Source organism: Hyperolius riggenbachi, chromosome 2 (assembly GCF_040937935.1).
Source record: "Hyperolius riggenbachi isolate aHypRig1 chromosome 2, aHypRig1.pri, whole genome shotgun sequence".
Taxonomy (NCBI): domain Eukaryota; kingdom Metazoa; phylum Chordata; class Amphibia; order Anura; family Hyperoliidae; genus Hyperolius; species Hyperolius riggenbachi.
Window position 1 is genome coordinate 42121837 of NC_090647.1, and position 20148 is coordinate 42141984.

General features: G+C 42.3%; 1 protein-coding gene across 16 annotated transcripts in view; it reads left to right on the forward strand.

The window, feature by feature from the left end:
- DLG2 (discs large MAGUK scaffold protein 2) overlaps window positions 1-20148 on the forward strand; it is a 1711631-nt gene that overhangs the window by 1180209 nt on the left and 511274 nt on the right. For all 16 annotated transcript variants that reach the window (XM_068266685.1, XM_068266688.1, XM_068266686.1 and 13 more), the window contains 4 exons: window positions 6230-6399; window positions 8634-8770; window positions 10135-10279; window positions 14495-14636. In XM_068266685.1, coding sequence (XP_068122786.1) covers window positions 6230-6399; window positions 8634-8770; window positions 10135-10279; window positions 14495-14636 — 594 coding nt within the window. The remainder of the gene's footprint in view (window positions 1-6229; window positions 6400-8633; window positions 8771-10134; window positions 10280-14494; window positions 14637-20148) is intronic.

Here is a 20148-nt window from a genome sequence, read left to right on the forward strand (position 1 = left end):
GTGCCTGATTGCTGCTGAACTTTGATGGTCACATGTGTTCAGCCGAAATTAGTGTCACTCTGCGCCCCCGGCAGCAGTGGGCCTTCTCTTCTTGTTTCAGCCGAATGACTCAGATCCCGGCACTGGTCACAAACTATCCTTTAGTAAAATCGAGACAATTTCATTAACCCATAGCGCAGAAAGCCACACAGGCTTATATTTTTTAAGCCTTTTCTTGAAGTTGATATTCATTACTATCAATCCTTATCGCCTTCCTGAGTGGGAGAGATATTGCTTCATCCCTATTTGCCTCACTTGGCATCCTCAAACTAATGAATACATTTTTTTAACTGTGAACGAACCTTTGTGGGGAACCCATCAGTAAAATGTCTGTGATAGTCTAAGAAAGGGTTGAACCAACTGTGAACCTTTCTGGTTTGGTGTCTAATTTGTAAAAATTATCCTGTCTTGGTGATAGGGTCACCAGTGGCACAGCTACATACCTCTGGGGCCCCGATACAGACCTGGGACCAGCCTCCACCCTCCCCCACCACGCAAGTCCCCGTACCCCTAAACTCTTTTCACCCTTACATTAAATAATCTGGAGCCCACTTTCTGCCTCCCCAGTATAGGAGCCAGATGTGCCCTCACTCCCTACCTCCTCAGTATAGGAGCCAGATGTTCCCCCACTCCCTCCCTCCTCCAGTATAGGAGCCAGATGTGCCCCCACTCCCTCCCTTCCCCTGTATAGGAGCCAGATGTGCCCCCACTCCCTCCCTCCCCAGTATAGGAGCCAGATGTTCCCCCACTCCCTCCCTTCCCCAGTATAGGAGCCAGATGTGCCCCCACTCCCTCTGTCCCCAGTATAGGAGCCAGATGTGCCCCCACTCCCTCTGTCCTCCAGTATAGGAGCCAGATGTGCCCCCACTCCCTCCCTTCCCCAGTATAGGAGCCAGATGTGCCCTCACTCCCTCTGTCCCCAGTATAGGAGCCAGATGTGCCCCCACTCCCTCCCTTCCCCAGTATAGGAGCCAGATGTGTCCTCACTCCCTCTCTCCCCCTGTATAGGAGCCAGATGTGCCCCCCACTCCCTCTCTCCCCTGTATAGGAGCCAGATGTGCCCTCACTCCATTCCTTCCCCAGTATAGGAGCCAGATGTGCCCCCACTCCATCCCTTCCCCAGTATAGGAGCCAGATGTGCCCCCACTCCCTCCCTCCTCCAGTATAGGAGCCAGATGTGCCCCCACCCCATCCCTTCCCCAGTATAGGAGCCAGATGTGCCCCCACTCCCTCTGTCCTCCAGTATAGGAGCCAGATGTGCCCCCACTCCCTCTGTCCCCAGTATAGGAGCCAGATGTGCCCCCACTCCCTCCCTTCCCCAGTATAGGAGCCAGATGTGCCCTCACTCCCTCTGTCCCCAGTATAGGAGCCAGATGTGCCCCCACTCCCTCCCTTCCCCAGTATAGGAGCCAGATGTGCCCCCACTCCCTCCCTCCTCCAGTATAGGAGCCAGATGTGCCCCCACCCCATCCCTTCCCCAGTATAGGAGCCAGATGTGCCCCCACTCCCTCTGTCCTCCAGTATAGGAGCCAGATGTGCCCCCACTCCCTCTGTCCCCAGTATAGGAGCCAGATGTGCCCCCACTCCCTCCCTTCCCCAGTATAGGAGCCAGATGTGCCCTCACTCCCTCTGTCCCCAGTATAGGAGCCAGATGTGCCCCCACTCCCTCCCTTCCCCAGTATAGGAGCCAGATGTGTCCTCACTCCCTCTCTCCCCCTGTATAGGAGCCAGATGTGCCCCCCACTCCCTCCCTCCCCTGTATAGGAGCCAGATGTGCCCTCACTCCATTCCTTCCCCAGTATAGGAGCCAGATGTGCCCCCACTCCATCCCTTCCCCAGTATAGGAGCCAGATGCGCCCCCACTCCCTCCCTTCCCCAGTATAGGAGCCAGATGTGCCCCCACTCCCTCCCTCCTCCAGTATAGGAGCCAGATGCGCCCCCACTCCCTCTGTCCGCCTGTATAGGAGCAAGATGTGCCCCCACTCTGGAGCCCAAACTGAGAAGCAGGAAGTACAGAGCAGCGATGGTGCAGAGGTGGCAGATGGGACCTCCAGCATCTGGAACTGCACTGCCTTAAAACTTCCTCACCGCAGGGAACAGTTGGGATGCTGAGCTGAGTTACGCCACAGCTGGCCCACAAATGAGGACAACGTTGGGGAGGTCAAGCCCCCCCCCCCCCCCGCCCCCCAGGAGCACAAGCCCAGTCGCGGTGGAGACCGCTGCCACTGTGGTCCCTACACCAGTGAGTGTCACTAATAAGAAGCAGCAGGGACATTGCTAAGCATAAGCAGGCTTAATGCTTGACTGTGTTTCAAGTGAAAGGAAAAAGTAGTAGAAACGACCTATAGCTGCAGATCTGCGGGCCTGTAGAGTGGACCCAGACTGCACACAATGAAAAGTCTTTATTCCACATATAGTTTCTGAAGGAATTCACTTCTCTGTTTTGTGTTTGTTTAGCCAGGTCAAATTGGCTAATTAGTTCTTATTAGCAACTGTGAATAGACTGCAGGAGTGTGCTATCTGCAAAGTGAAACCATTTCGTAAACTTCAGGGGGTATTTTTAGATATTCCATAAATTATAATGAAGGCATTTTCCCCCCATTAACGTTATCCTGCTGTGGCTAATATTTTACAGAAGAGAGTAAGTTCTAAGTTTAGTACCACTTTGACTGAAGTAACTCTTTGCCCACAGACTTTGAATATGTGAATAGGCCTCTGTTCCCTTCACTTGGGCAGTTACCAGGACCTGACTGTCCTGATGATTGTATATAGTATATTACATTTTATGTACTGTTTTATGTGGAGCGTTCCTGGCATCGAGTCTCTGCCCCATAAACCATGCAATCTGTTGTGAGTTTATTCAGAGCGGAATGCGTCTGGCGCATACAGAAATAAAGTGCCTTGACACAGGTCAGCTCCATTTTCAGTTCTGAATGTTGTATATAGTCTCAGTCGTTTTAGCCTCTGTAGCACATTTATAGTGATAGAGTTTGCCCTTGAACAGAGGCAATCCGCAGCTTCTGAAGCTGACTTGTTTATCCGCTGTATTAAAGAGAATCTGTAATGAAAAAAGGGCCCTGGGGGTACTTACCTCGGAAGGGGCAAGCCTCTTACACCTAATGAGGCTCCCTCCGAAAATCCTCCCACAAACTTGTGGGTGGATGTGTGCAGGAGCTGTAGCGTCTGCAGCATGCGGCAATATTACCCTTTGGGATCCAGCGCAGGCGCAGTACCATCTTTCCCCTCGGGCACCTGCTCAGTAGAGCGGACCTGATAAGGCTTGGCTATATCCACCGGAGCCCGAGGGGGAAGATGGTACTACGTCTGTGCTGGATCCCTAAGGTAAATATTGCTGTCCCGGGGTCCCAGCGCTGGATCCATGCTGCACAGGAGGACGGGGGAAGATACATTAGGATCCTGAGGCTTCCCCCCTCCTGTGGTAAGTACCCCCCAGGTGCATGTTTTTTTTTATTACAGATTCTCTTTAAAAAAAAGAGGGCAATGTGCTTCAAAGAGTTTACAGAAGTCACAGATGCTATCTTTACACCTTCCCTCCTACACCTTCCCTCTGGATAAATAAGGGCAGGTAGAAGGAGAGGGAGAAACATGACAGATCCTATAGCCATTAGAAAACAGGAGAAATTCTAAGAGAACAAAGGGTGCTTAGTTCCTTTTAAGGTTCATGCACACATAAGATTAACCTCCCTGGCGGTCTATTAAAACCGCCAGGGGGCAGCCCTGCACTTTGCATTTTTTTTTTAAATCATGTAGCTAAATCATGTAGCTAAATCATGTAGCTAGCCTAGCTACATGATAGCCGCTGTGCAGCGGCATCCCCCACCCCTCCTGATCGCCTCCGGCGATCAGACCAAACAGAAAATCCCGTTCAGAACGGGATTTCCTGTTTGTCTTCCCCGTCGCCAGGGCAACGATCGGGATGACGTCACCGGGAGGGAGTCCCGATCCACCCCTCAGCGCTGCCTGGCACTGATTGGCCAGGCTGCGCATGGGGTCTGGGGGGGGGGGCTCTAACGCGGCGGGTAGCGGCGATTCGGCGGCGATCGAGTAATGCACACAGCTAGCAAAGTGCTAAAAAAAAAGTGTGCAAATCGGCCCACCAGGGCCTGAGCAATCCTCTGCGGCGGCTTAGCCCGTGCTCAGCACGGGCTTACCGCCAGGGAGGTTGAACTCGCCCGCCGAAAGACCGCCTCTGCTGAGTTTGGCACCCCCTTTCCTTACTGGTGAGAGGCATGGCCTGACGGATTATGTCGGCCAAACGCTTCCTGACACTATTGCTCACCTATCTTACCCCTCCATAAGTTTGCACATCAATTTTTATCAGCTTCTATCAGGCAATTCCAAATTTAACTCCAAGGTATTGTTCCTTCTCTCACTCACTATTGTAACATCTAACACATTATTTTTTACAAAACGTTGTTTTTTCTACCTATATAATTTGTTTGGCTAACACGGTACAGAAACTTTTTTGCTACTAACATCTAACACGCAAACTCCCCATGCCAAACCAACATGTTTCACCCTCTCAAAAGGGGGGCTTCTTCAGGAGACTTTGGGCTTGATTCACTAAGACAAATAGCATGCCTTATCAGAGTTAACATGCCTTATCAGAGCAGCATAGCGAGCGCTACAAACTTATGCCTGCTAATTGGCAATGAGAAGAGCTCCACTCGTCCTGCCCTGAGGGGGCAGGTCCAATCACTTTAAAGGACATTATCCTCGCACTTTGATTGGCCAAATAGGCTGTGAGAAAGGAAATAAAAACTCTGAGACCTTCTCCTTTTAGCCAATGTAACAGTGTGATCTTTATTCACTCAGCTGAGGACTTTTCCACATGCCAGCATACAAAGACAGCAGTCTAACTGCAAGCCTCACTGACAAGGAAAAAGTACATGTCCTTTGTTTGCTCTATTCTTATACCCCAATTAATATATTCCTCCTTTTAGGCAGTCTCTTTTCCATAAGTCCAATCATCACTGTCTTATGGTAGCTTGGTCCTCCTTGCTGGGTAGGTCCATCGTGTCTTTCAAAGGTCCTTAACTTTGTTCCCACCTCTGGGCTGTAGCTGACTTTGGATAACTTTAGAGTTTCGTTTCCTCAAAATGACCTCAGAGAAAGCCAGTCCTACGATCTGGTTCAGACTGCTTCCTAGGTCCTCTGGAAAGGAGGTGGGGGGGGGGGAAGGGGGTGGAAGGTCATCCTTAGGAGAGAGGCTTGGAAGCAATAACTGTGATCTGAATTCTTATTCATTTAGTTATATCGTGATAATTCTTAAAACAATACTATAATCATATTTTCAAAATGTCGCTCTAGCACACTAGTTTGATTACATTTAGAATGATTATATTAGCAGTTTAGGAATATAAAAAGCATACACACAATTCATTATGAAACCTTCATTAATTCTTTACACAGCTGCCTGTCAAGTGACAGGCAGCCTATTGGGCCAATCAAAGTGTGCGGATAATGTCCTTTAAAGTGAGTGGACCCGCAGGGTCTCAGGGCAGGACGAGTAAAGCTCTCCTCTTTGCCAATTTGCAGGCCTACGTTTGTAGCACTCAATATGCTACTCTGGTAAGTTGTGTTAACTCTGATGAGGCATGTTAACACTGATAAGGCATGCTATTTGTCTTAGTGAATCAAGTCCAAAGTGTTCAGTGCAAAGGTACAGTGCTCAGTGACAACATACATTAAATATACATTTCAATCTCATAGCCTTTCAGCTCTAGCAGCAGCCGGACCTACATTTCTCTGCAGGCACACCCAGCCAATACTAACCCTATCTCTGCCTGTACTGCAACTAATCACAACCCACCTTTCTCTGCCAGCTCAGCCACCCAGCACTTAATCATTTCTGATTTCTCCTCCTACGAAGCAGGACAGCTCCAACCTGTGTTGTGAAGTTTGCTAACAAAAAAAAAAATGTGCAGAATTGCGGTGTTGCACTTTTTCATCTCTAAGAAAATGAGTTTGTGTCTGGCAGTACATCGGGCTGCTATAAATCTCCTCATTACACAATTTACAGTATGTCATCCACACTGATCTCCTGAGAAGCTGTCACTTGTTATCAACCTGATCCAACAGAGTACCTCCCCGTAATCAGAGGCAGGATCGTCGTTCCTTCTTTTTGCTGAAAGGACTCACAGGAAACTGTACCGAATGTGTTTTTCAGGGTCAACGACTGCATTTTACGGGTGAATGAAGTGGATGTTTCAGAGGTGTCGCATAGCAGAGCCGTGGAAGCACTGAAGGAAGCCGGATCCATTGTTCGCCTTTATGTACGGAGGAGAAGACCCATCCTTGAAACTGTTGTAGAAATTAAACTTTTTAAAGGGCCAAAAGGTACCAATATTTTTTGTTTTCTATAGTAATATGCATGCGTTGCGTCTGCTCCATATCATGTGCATAACGTGTGACCTGGGGGAAAAAGAGCCAGATGACATTAGATCCAGGGACATAACCAGAGCTGGGACAAGGTCCTCCAGCACCCAAGGCTGAGACACCAAAGTGCGCCCCTCCATCCCTCCCACCCCAGCTGTCACACCCTAATTGCTATTAGACTAAGAGGCGCCCGCCCCAGGGCCCCCAACCCCCCAACACACACACATCTTAACCTCTAGTTATCTGCTTGCAGTCAATGTCATGTATCCCCTTTTCTTATTTCTCTCTGCTTCACACACAATAGGGGAATGATAGCTGAGTGAGTTGTGCGCCCCTCCTACACTGCGTCCTGAGGCTGGAGCCTCTCTTGCCTCTGCCTCGGCATGGCCCTGGACGTAACTATAGGGAAGTAGCCTATGCAACCCCTGTAGGGGGACCCAGAACAGTAGATGGCCACCTACTATTAGTCTTCTTCCGATACAGGGGACAGTCCTCCAGGTCAGGAGTTTTAGTGTCTACACTTGTTATGGGTGTGAAGATCATGATGGACACACTTGTTTTGTGGCCCTTGTGAGACGGGCCCCCAGGCCGTGTAGTGCCCCAGAGCGAGTCAGTGTAAGAGTTGTGAACATTGAAGGACACCATCAAAGTTTTTCTGGGGGACTTATGAATTGTAGCTACACCACTGAGTGTAGGGATGCCCAAAGCAGCCATGGTAGAGGCTATGGGGCCCTACGCTACTGAGGGCCTGCCAGAGGTAGAGGACTATTTTATAGCATTTCCAAATGTTTATAACCCCCTTCTCCTGCAACATCCATGTCCACCTAGGACCTCCCTCCTTACCGATTGCCTCATCTTTAAGCAGCAGGTAGGTGAGGGGGGACTATATCCCCATTCCCCACCCACCTGCTGTCGGCGTATGAATACCTCCCTGGTGGGCCCACCAATGAATATATAGTTCCGGCCAGGGAGGAGTGTCATCCAAGCTCTACCTTCTTACCCCCGCCCAGATTCCCACCCATCCCACTCACATTCATACTAGTCCCCACCCTCTACTCGTGCATGGGAGGAGAGAGCTACTGTAGGAGGACATGCTCAAGGAGGAGATGGCAGATTTTTGACAGATAAGTAATTTGGTTTCTTTCCAGGTGAACTACTGACACCAGGGTATAAAGGTTCTTACTTAAACCTGGGGGGCAGAACAAGGGGACAATTGCCTTAACGTTGGGGAAGGGGGGCTTTTCATTCCCGGGTATAACTTTAGAGAATAAAGCTGCCTTATTAGGTGTGGTTTTGGGGGTTACAATGCCGTATTGCATGTGGTTTTTGAGGTAAGGCTGCTATATTGCTTTTGGTTTTTGAGGTAACGCTACTATAGTGAGTGTGGTTTTGTAGGTAATGCTGCCATATTGTGTGTTGTTTTTAAAGTGTACTCAAAATATGTAGAAAAGGATTTATACTTATCTGGGGCTTCCTCCAGCCAGCTCCCTGCCTGCTCCCTCGGTGTCCATCTGGTCCTGTCAATTCTGTCACTGTCTGCCCCAGCAAGGTTCTTGACTGAGCCAGTCAGAGACTACTGCCTCCTTGATCGCGTTTCCATGGTTGGGAGTGTTCTGCACCTGCACGGTTACAAGCCTAACTGCACAGGTGCAGATCACTCCCGGCATCAGGAGTGCAATCAAGAAGTAGTCAGCCGCCTAACTGGGGCCTATTCTGGGGCTTCCCTGTCTACCCATACTGGGTGTACCTCTAGCTATTTAATACAGGGGGTTGTTCCCTATACCTGGGACACAAAGGCACCTTATTTTTATTTTTTTTATTTTTTGGGGGATTTTTCAAAATTTTCTATGGAGCCCCATGATTTCTAGCTATGCCCCTGTATTGTTTGGAAGGAAATACATATGGCAACCTCCACATCCCTCTCCCTTCACATGTCCTTTAAGTTAAAGGACTTAATGGCCCACAAATGTCTGTCGTACAGCATTCCCAAGTATAATCTCAGGTTTGCCCCTCTCATTCTAGAGAAAGTATCAAAGTCTCTGTACTATTGTAATACTTGGGCTAAAATGAGCAAAAGAATAATACCTATGAAAAAAACAAACTTTATTTACTCAGAGTGTATATTCAGAGAATTCCTATGTTGGTAAACAGTAATGTCCTAGTTGCTGTAACTAACTCTAATCCCACAATTCCAGGTTTGGGTTTCAGCATCGCAGGGGGAGTCGGGAACCAGCACATTCCAGGAGACAACAGTATTTATGTAACCAAAATTATAGAAGGAGGAGCTGCGCAGAAAGATGGCCGACTACAAGTTGGGGATAGGCTGCTAATGGTGAGAACAACAGCTGTGAGGTTTACTTTGCTCAATTTCCATTACTTACTATGTTCTCTACAATGCCAATAAGGACATTTTCGTAGTGTCACTCTGAGAGTGTGGCTTGTTAAGCTGAGCAATATGTGACACTTCAAGGTAAAAACTGTAACTTTATATTTTTTTCTTTTCTAAACAAATGGGACTTAAAGGGGTACTATGGCAAAAAATTGTAAAATTTAAAATACATGTAAACACATACAAATAAGAAGTATGCTTTTTTCCAGAATAAAATGAGCCATAAATGACTTTTCTCCTGTGTTGCTGTCACTTACAGCAGGTAGTAGAAATCTGACAGAAGAGACAGGTTTTGGACTAGCCCATCTCTTTATGGGGGATGGGATTTATTTATTTTCAAAAGCACTTAGTGAATGGCAGTTGCTCTGTCCAACTGCCAAAAAACTGTGTAGCGAGCAGGGAAGCCGGCCAGCATCATTGTTTAAATCCTTTTTAGGGAATATCTTTAAGGAGAATAAAAGCCTTGCTGAGAATCCCTTATGAAGAGATGGACTAGTCCAAAACCTGTTGCTTCTGTCAGATTTCTACTGCCTACTGTAAGTGACAGCAACAAAGGAGTAATTTATGGCTCATTATACTCTGGAAAAAACTTACTTCTTATTTGTTTATGTTTGCACATTTTTTAAATTGTAACATATTTCGCTGTAGTGCCCCTTTAAAGCAAACTTGAAGTGAAAATAAACGTATGGTATAATGCATTGCATAAATTCTACAGCTAAGAAATAGAACATTAGTAGCAATGAAAAGAGTCTATTGTTTTCCAGTACAGCAAGAGTTTTTAAAAAAAACATTAGTTATCTATGCAAAAGAGCTTCTCCGTGCTGTCACAGTCCTATTTTCTGAAGCACCTAAAGAGCCAAGAAACAGTGAGACAGCTTGAGATCAGGTTTTACTGCAGGAAAGTTCAAAGGGCCATCAGTGTGGTTTTAAAACTGCAACTGTGACAGTATGATGCAATGTTATAAAAAAATCTATATAACAAAAAATAAAAATATGAGACTCTTTTCTTTGCTGCCAATGTTCTATTCATTATCCGTACTACACATACAATTCATTATATCATAGGTTGTTTCTGCTTCAGGTTTGCTTTAATTAAAATGATTTCTTTAATGAAAATGTTTTCCCATGACCCACTAACCTCAATGCGATTTGCAAAAGCTTCTAATTTTTCAATAAATATCGGGCAAAGTAGAAAAAAAATTGCTTTTCAGTAATGAATTGCACCAGTTACCAAACATAACTTACCCTGAAACTACTGGCTGTAGCCTCCAAAACAAGATTAACTGTTTTTTATCCATTTATTCAAGGTTAATAATTACGGTTTAGAAGAAGTAACGCACGAAGAAGCTGTAGCTATTTTGAAGAACACATCGGACGTAGTTTACCTAAAAGTGGGGAAGCCCACAACAATATATATGACAGATCCTTATGGCCCTCCTGATATCACTCATTGTAAGTATTCCATAGAATATCTCTAATATGCTACAATTAGAAATTGTTAAGTTTGACGTTAAAGCGGATCCGAGATGAAAAACTAACTATAACAAGTAACTTGTCTATATATCTTATCTAAAGTTTAGATAGTTTACATAGCAAATCTAGCTGCAAACAGCTTTAATAGAATATGATTATTTCTTCCTGTGGTACAATGACAGCAGCCATGTTGTTTGTAAACATTACACAGAGGCAGGCTTATCTGTATCTTGAGCAAAGAAAACTAACCCCCCCCCCCTCCTCCTCCCTCCTCCCCTCTGCCTCTGAAATCTCTGGCTAGTAATACCTCCCCCTCCTCCTGCCCAGACTGAGCTCCCATGAGCCCTTGCTACTGTCTGAAAGTGCCTTGGCTCTCTGAAAACCTGTGGGTGTGGCTTGTTTAGTTTATAGGGAATTAGAGTATTAAAACAAAAACAAAAATGTATTGGGCTTGAGGAATGCCCTATAAACAATAGGAAAGGAACACAATTATGCAATGAGTAAAAGTTAATCTCTGATCCACTTTAAGGTGGCCATACTCCTACCGATTTATTGCCACGACATTTCCCCCCGATTGATGATTCAATCGATTTGAGGAAAAAATGATTTAATGTATCGATCGATCTGGAAAATCTCGGTCGAAAGTGCTCAGCTGGGTGCGCAGGAGTAATGGCGCTCGAAATCGCAATGACCGACGTGCCCGATGGACTTCCTTGTGACGGGCTGTGTAAATTTGCACCTGTCCTGCTGGCTCGACTCCAGGCATCCTTTGCTGTCACCACTGCAAATTACCGCAAATGCCTGCACTATGGGGCACTTTAAAGGACAAATGAAGTGAGAATAATCCGCCGGCATTTCCTGGAAGGGGCAGAGCTTTCAGTTTCACCTCTTCCCCTCCTGACGTCATTCGCCGCCTATCCCCGCCCCTCCCTGTGAAGGAAGAGTGAGAGGAGCGAGCAGAGGCGGCGATGCGCCGCGATTGTGAAATTCCTTATGCGGCCCAGCCTCATCCTGACTTCGCCTCCTGCGGCCCCCCCAGGTAAATTGAGTTTGAGACTCCTGCTTTAGAGGCAGATGAGCAGCATGACATCCAGGCAATTGGTATTGCTAAAAAAGGAAATAAATATGGCAGCCTCCATATTACTTCAGTTGTCTTTTAAGTAGTGATTAAGAGTAAGAGACTAGCATCACCCGTGAAGGCTGAATGCACTGGGGACTGACTGTTAACTTGTCCCTGTCAGGGCATTACGGGAAGCTTGTCCTTTCAGCAACTGACTGAGAGAATATTAAAGATATGAGAGCATTAATTAAGTCTGACATTGCATGCTAAGCAGTTTTTGCTGTAATGTAGTGTAAGTGTCCTGTAAATTAGGCATCTGGTAAACTGCCCATATTTATTATAGCATTTTCAAATGAGGGTCTTGAGATTGGGCTAGGACAGGTAGTCTTTTAGACTTTCTTAGTTATATACTACTGTAATTATGGTCCACCATGATTGGTTAACCATTTATAGTATGAATCACGTGAACTTTTGCAATTTCGGTATGCTTTATTATAGCATTTTTACTATTGATTTAATGCTATTTTTGTGGAATAAATTAATTATAGGTTTACATGTTGATCTATTGAAATGATATACAAACATAGTACTGCTGTATTAACTTTATTCTTATTAGTTCAGTGTTGTAAAGTATTTACTAGTTAAGTAATATAATCAAGATTTTGTATTTTTATAAATTATTTTACTATTTTAAATTAAATAAATATACTTTGAGTCTTTTTTTTTTCTAGTGCAAGATCTATTGTTACATTTTTTTTAAATGGCCTCTTTCTTATCCCTTGCTACGCATTCTTTACATTTATTATGTATGTCTTATATATGAAATATTAACTATTTAATGCAAAACTCTAGGCAGAAGTCTGGGTACATATAGTGATTTACTAATTGCCTTGTATGAAAATTTGTTTATTTATCCTAGCACAAGAGAAAGGTGCCAGGTGCCTTATGTTCACAACTGTGTGCTTATTCCATCCCAAAATCTATATCATAAGAAATGACTCAAGTCCAGGGGACTTTTAAAAGGAAGTTCAAAGAGTCTAGACCAGGGGTCTCAAACTCGCGGCCCGCGGGCCATTTGCGGCCCTCGATACAATATTTTGTGGCCCTCGCCGGCAAAAGCTTCCTTATAGTTTGCTTCATTGCTCCCAAGTAATCCGCCGCATCCCCACCGCTAAACGAGGGCTGCAGAGCCCCCAAATCGCCCGGGGGGGGGGGGGGGCAATCCGCCGGCATTTCCTGGAAGGGGCAGAGCTTTCAGCTTCAGCTCTGCCCCTCCTGACATCAATCGCCGCCTCTCCCCGCCCCTCTCTGTGAAGGAAGAGTGAGAGGGGCGGGCAGAGGCGGCGATGCGCCGCGATTGTGAAATTCCTTATGCGGCCCAGCCTCATCCTGACTTTGCCTCCCAGCCTCATCCTGCCTTTGCCTCCTGCGGCCCCCCAGGTAAATTGAGTTTGAGACCCCTGCTCTAGACCTTCATGTGCTACAAATGGCATGACAATTTTGGACACTCTTGAATAAAAAAGACTTACGCATACACTTTGTGTAACACAATTTAACAATGTGTAATGCAAGGTTTGAGGTATGGGTTATGATATATGTCCAGACTTTTATTATAATGTGTGAGAAACACCAGTAGTGCATTTAACGAAACAAGAGGAAAAAATTTGTACATCCCTGGGGCCTTGGCTGGAGGCTCCCAACAACCTGTTGGCTGCCTCTCCATCCTCCCGAGCCACCTCAATCCTCTGCTAGCCAAGCCTTTTATTCTTGTAGTCACCATGTCCAGCACATGCGCAGCTTGGCTACATGCATGCCCGCACCTCGCTCCCATTGCTGGGACCGTTCTGGGCCTTTGCAGTACTAAGTGGGTAATAAAAGATTTTAAAAAGTGGGTATCCTGAATGATTTACTGCATTCTACTATATTTAATTACAGTGCCTTTTTAACCAGTAGCTGTGATCGTGGCAGTATATCTGCGCCCCACAGGAGTACTCTTCCCATCCCAGGGGCGTATATATGCGCCTCTGCCTCTGTATGCATGGCGCACGAGTGGGATCACGCTCATGCACGCGTGCACCTGACCTGTGGTTGCAGCTTAGATTGGCTATGGAAATCTAAGTTCCCATTCACCAATCTGTAGTGCCCTTTTGACAAAATCATGAATGAGTGCTGTAATGAACAGCAATGATCATTCAATAATCATTCAAAAAAAAAAACTCCCTTTTGTTTTGGGTTGTTTTACTTACAATGCTTTAGCATGCTAAGCAGGTGACATCTAGTGGCCACATTAAATATTACCATGTTAAAAAAAATGATAAAATAAAGAATAAAAAGCCAATTTAAAAGGAAATACATAAATTGTTATGTTAGGGACTTAGCTTTTTGTATATAAATGCCATAAGGGTATATTACAGTTATTTTTGAAAATAAGGGCTTGTAATTATTGATTAAGTACATTGAGAAAGACAAATTATCGTCTCCATACATTGTACTAGGGACACAATTGCAACATTTTAATTAAAGACAAATAGACAAAAAAAAATGTGGGTTTTATCTACAGTCGCAAGTTTTATTTTAAAACCATAATGGCTGAAAACTGCAACATAATGCATTTTGTTATTATTTTTTCTTCTTTTTACCTTTACAATTCATATAACATAAACAATCCTAATAAAAAATACCACCCAAACAAAGCCCAAATTGTGGTGAAAAAATAAACAATGTATAAATCCTTTGGGAGGTGCTCTGGTCCATCAGGGGAAAAATCCTTAGTGGTTAAGATGGTTAAGATATGTTGTGTAAACCCATTTTCTTTACAAGTATTTTGCTTTCTGTCATCTATAATGGACCAGGAGCAGAAGATTAAAATTTAGAATTCTTCAGACTGTTTTGCATCATTTCTACTACAGTAGTGGACAACTATGGTTCCCAGAAATAGAAATACCCTAGAGTTACCCGTATATGCTTGAGTTATCTAATAATATATATATACTTCCAAATTGCCATTTTTTCCCACCAAAAAAATCAGTTCTGAGCTGATGCAGTCTGGGTAATTGAGTGCTTACGGTAAGTCTTGGAAATGTTTAATACTTGTTTCAAAGACTAACGTGGAGTCTCATCTACTTGCAATGCAGCGTATTCTCCACCCTTGGAAAGCCACATCCTCAGCAGCGCAAACAATGGCACCCTGGAATACAAGAGCTCACTGCCACCCATCTCTCCAGGAAGATATTCTCCAATCCCAAAGCACATGCTTGTGGAGGATGACTACACCAGGTCAGAAAACGTCTTACATATCTTTTATTTTTAACACAAGCTGCCTTGTAGCCTCAGTATCACTGTGTCAGGAGGACCCCTCCTTAGACTGCCATAGACGTTGTAATGGTTTTTTGCTGTGGACTTTGAGGAATTGTTGAATGTTCGAAAAAAAGCTTTACCATTCTGTGTGCTTTATTTATTGGGATACTCTGTAACTTGCTGAAATAAACTTAGGAACACTACTCTTGAGTTTTCTCGATTACTTACTAAGACTAATCTATGGGTCAATTAATGACGTGTTAACAAGTTGGCCACGCAGAGGCTGAATGTTTTGTCTGATGTGAGAAATGCTTTAGCATTGCTTATACCTGGGTTGGGCAGGAGCCAGGAGGCCAATAAAAGAGACATCTAATGAGTAACAATTTTAGTGTGTTCTACTGTCAGTGTATTTCGTTTATAAATAGTATGGGAAAGCATGAGAACCCCCATCAATCTGATATTTTTTCCTTTTTGTTTGTTAGTGGGGATATTTTCCGACTCTTTCAGTCCCTGTGATAGTTGTTTTATTTAAATTAAGAGTCCCTGGAAACAGAACTAGGGCCTTTCTTTATCAACAGGGCCACTTCCTTTGATAACTAATGTTGAAATTAGAATTTCCTCTTCCTTTGGGGACAATTTTTTTAAATGTTCTATGAAGGCACAGACCGCTAGAGAAACCTTTCCAGAGTGGATCACAGAATTTTAGACTGCTTAATGCTGCATATTATGTAGGCTCACCACCATTCCTTGAGTGTTAGTTTTCCAAAACGGCTCTGTTTCCCAGTAAGGCTCTAGAGCAGGGATGTCAAACCGTTCCTACGAGGGCCGGGGTCCTCACACATTTTTGACACAGCTCAGATTCATTGATGGTTCTGAATCAGGAGAGGTGTGCTCCATCAGGTAGAACACATTCCTCTCTGTCTCAGTCCATCCTAAACACTGGCATGGATCTGGCCCTCCAGGCCTGGAGTTCGACACATGTGCTCTAGAGTCAGGTGGACTTGCCTTCATAGAAGTCTATTCTCCCTTCTGCCAGGTCATACTCTGTGCTCTGCACCAATGCAGAGGCTAAGGAGTGCTCATGTCGGGTTGGGGGTGGACCTGCAGTCAGGTTCAAAGTTATATGTTAACCAAGGTTGGAGAATCCACCAAAGCTCAGGAGAGTGTTGCTTATGAGAAATTATTCTACAGCAATAGTAGCACTGATGTTTAGTATGCAGCCTTACCACCAGTTTTATGTTCTGTGATTCACTTATGTTATTTTGCCCAACCAACCATGGCCTTGTATTTATATAATTAGAAACAAAAGTCTACAGGACTGATGACAAATCTTCATATTTCACGTTAAATATCTGCCCTTTATCTTAAAATGTGTTTTAATTGTTTGTAGAGGTATCAGTAATTGACATTCCATTCATTTTTATGTGTGAGCTCTTAGTGGTAGACATATATTATGTATGTAAAGTTCTATGGACTTAGAAATATTTTGGAGCAGCAAGAAACCTACTGCTACCAGCATAATGTATGGAGAGCAGGCAAAAATCAACTATTACAGAGACACTGTTCCTAAAATATTAAAATATAGGTTTACTTATTTTTGTTTATGGCATTTATAAACTGGATTTAATATATTAAGTCTGGAACTTCATTTGGACTCCAAAGAGCAACCAGTGATTGTTTTTTTAATTTTCATTTTAGCTCTATATTGGGTTCAGTACTATAAAAAAAAGTTTAAGTATTTTTTTCCTGATAAGGAAGATATTAAATTTTGCAAATAAATATTATATTTTTGAAGTTTTGTTATTAGAACAAACTATTGTTGTTTTAATTATACGTTTGTTTGGGGGTTTTTTTTTAATTGGAAAAAAAACACAGCAAAACAACTATAATAAAGAAATTAAACACATGTATTTAAAATTAAATCCTTGTTCAAATAATAATTTTAAAGGTGATAGAAATTGGCAATGTATGCACACTAAAAATTTTTAAGTCAACTTATAACTGGATTCTTTCTGTGGAAATTAGCAGTTCACCTTAGCATAGCATTCATATTACAGAATAAGCCAAAGAAGGTCACCTAAACACAGCAAAGTTTTTTGGCAGAAATAAATCCCCAATTTATGGAGAAAAAAAATGTCAAGTTTAGGGATTACTCAACTGTTTTTTTTGGCAATTTTGTTGTCATATTATGAGAAAAAAAATGTTATGCTCCATTAATTTTAGTGTATTCAATTAAAATGAAGAATACAGAATTTCTGGTTGCTTTCAGTGAAAACTGCATGTCAGTAAGTGTTCAAAAGATACAAGTAGCTGAAATCAAAGTAAAAATAAAAAATGAGAAATTTAAAAAAAAACCTCAGAGTTCCTAAAATATTTTTTGTTCACAATCCTTATCCTATTTTGAATAACTTTACTTTTCAAAAAGAAAGCTTTCAGATACCTTAAAGTGACACTGAAGCAAAATAAAAAATGATATAATGAATTGTATGTGTAGTACGGATAATTAACCATTTAAGCCACCTGGACATGATTGTCACGTACAGGCGGCTGCTGCACACATGTTGCCCGCCCCGTTAGCCCGGAGATCAATTAATTCGAATATAGTTCCCATTCATTGATCTAAGTCCCCGGTAGAAAGACTGACGGCTTCTTATCAGAAACCGCCGTCTTTCTGATAAAAAAAAAAACAGTTTTCTGTTCTCCTTATGCCTCCTGCAAGTGAGAGTGCTTGCTTCCAGGACTAAAAAAAAAACATTTTGACTGTGGCCACCTAAGGCCAAATAGTAAAACTACATCTACATACATTTTTAATGAGATTAACAAACATTATTACATTTAAAATAAACTGTTTACCTCGAACACCAAAAATTACCCAAATGAAAGTTTTAATGAAAAAAAAAAATGACAATGAAAAAAAACCATAAATAGTTACTTAAGGGTCTGAACTTTTGTAATATGCATGTGAAGAGGGTATATTACGGAAAAAAAAATTAAATTATAAGCTTGTAAATGGTGATGGATGCAAAACTGAAAAAATGCACATTTATTCCAAATAACATATTGGCACCATACATTGTGATACGGACATAATTTAAATGGTGTAATAACCGGGACAAATGGGCAAATAAAATACATAGGTTTTAATTATGGTATGGTAGCATGTATTATTTTAAAGCTATAATGGCTGAAAACATTTACATTTTTTCTTAATATTCCTGTGAAAATGCATTTAGAAAAAAAGAATTCTTAGCAAAATGTACCACCCAAAAAAAACCTAATTGGTGGCGGAAAAAACAAGATATAGATCAATTCATTGTGATAATTAGTGATAAAGTTATTGGCGAATTAATGGGAGGTGAAAATTGCTCTTATGCATAACGTGAAAAAAAACCCGTGGGCTGAAATGGTTAATAGAACATTAGTAGCAAAGAAAAACTCTCATTTTTATTTTTAGTTATATTGCTTTTTTTATATAATATTGCATCATTCTCTACTATTTGCAGTTTACAAATTATACTCTGTATTTTAAATGATGAAACAGAGCAGAGCTAATAAACCTTTGAACTTCCCTGCAGTAAAACCTTAAAAAAAAAAGGAACAGTGAGAGACAAGTTGAGATAAGTGCTTTAGAAAACAGAACTGTAGCAGACCCACGTTGGGTCGGGGAGCTCAGAGAACTCTTTTGCATAGATAACAAGTGACATTTCTTAACTCTTCCTGTACTGGAAACAATATGAGACTCATATCTGTGCTACTAATGTTCTCTGTCTTAGCTGTACTACACATACAAATCATTATATCATACGTTTATTTTCACTTTTAGATTTCTTTTAACATAGTTTTTCACATCCTGATGATTTATCATTCTATAATCAAGACTGCACTAACTTCTGGCAGCTAATTAATACTTAATTCACACGTGTTGCCCATGTAAAACCCTGTTGAGCCTAAATTTGCATAGTCAATTAATTTTCTGGGTAATTCTACGACCTGCTAATACTCCACACTATGGTGGGCATATTAGAGAGTATTGGACTGACTTACAGTGGTGCTGAGTTGATAATGTAGGCAGATACCACAACATTGAATCCCACATTGGCTGATGTCACTGGTAGTTCATCTGGTCATAATGTGACAATAGGTAGAACACAGTCATAGAAATGTATACCTGTTGTCGGACCACCACGGGAAGTGCCTGTGTATTAATTTTTTTTTTCAGTGCATTTTGTGGGAAAAGTTGACAAACAATTAGAGATACCAAAAACTTTTTTCATTCAATTTTATATATTTACCATATAATATTAAAAAATAGTGTTGCAAGAAAAGTCTGAAATATAAAAGGTGAACACTGGAATAATGAACATACAAAAAGGAACAAATTATGATACAATGGAATAGGCTTGGTTCTTACCAGAAAATGTAAACTTTACATAAAAACCTCTGCTGGTTGTGTTTCGCAATGTCAGGATGTTTTGAATTTCAGTTTCTACTGAAATTGTCCTCTGGGTATTTTCTTAACCACATGCTAAGTTTAAACTACCCTGGTCATTGACATGTGCTCTCAAATACACACATTACGATGTTAAAGGGAAGCCAAGGTGACAGGGAGGTTGCCTTTTTGTATTTCCTTTTAAACAATACCAGTTTCCTGGCAGTCCCCCTGGTCCTGTGTCAAAAACACTTTTAGCCATAGATCCTGAACAAGCATTCAGCAGATGCAGGTACTCTGACTCAGGTTTTACTGGATTAGTAATATGCTTGTTCAAGGGTTTTGACTCAGACACAGAAGAGCAAGAGCCTCCGTATCCCTATCACCTCATGTTCCTTTTAAAGTTGAAATGTTTTTTTAGATCTTCTGGCACATACTTGTGACTAAAATGTGTTGCCATTGTGCTTTACTGATTAGGTGAAATGTTGCACAGTGGGGCTGACACTTTTTCATGTAACTCACCCACCTTCACCCTCATTTTGGGTGGGAATACACACCATGTAAAACCCTCTCTAGAATCCAGTTATAAATGACAATCACCTTCTAAATCCACCTGGAATGTAAGGGAAGCATTGTAACATATTTACACCAGTGCAGTCATGATTAGCAGACAAGATGCAGAACTGTGGTTTCAAAAATACACATGTACAGCTTTGAATTTCAGTGATATAAACATCCTGTTTTAGATAGAAAAAGCTGCTATAACTTCTTCTGTTTTGGATTTTAAAACTTAGTTTAAATAGAAAGGTAATTATTGCCAGTTTTCTAAAACTAATTTTTTCAAATTATTTTTTTCAAAACTTTTTTTTCAAATGATCTGTGGACATTTTTATCTGAACCCTATTTTAAACATTTTACTAAACTCACACTGCACATAAATCAATATAAAAGGAAGATTCAAAGCATCTTTTTTGGCCTTTTGCATCAGAAGGTCTGTGTAATTAGGGTTCAGTACTTATGCTACTTAAAGTGAACCAGGCACCATTTTTAGCACCCAGGGCA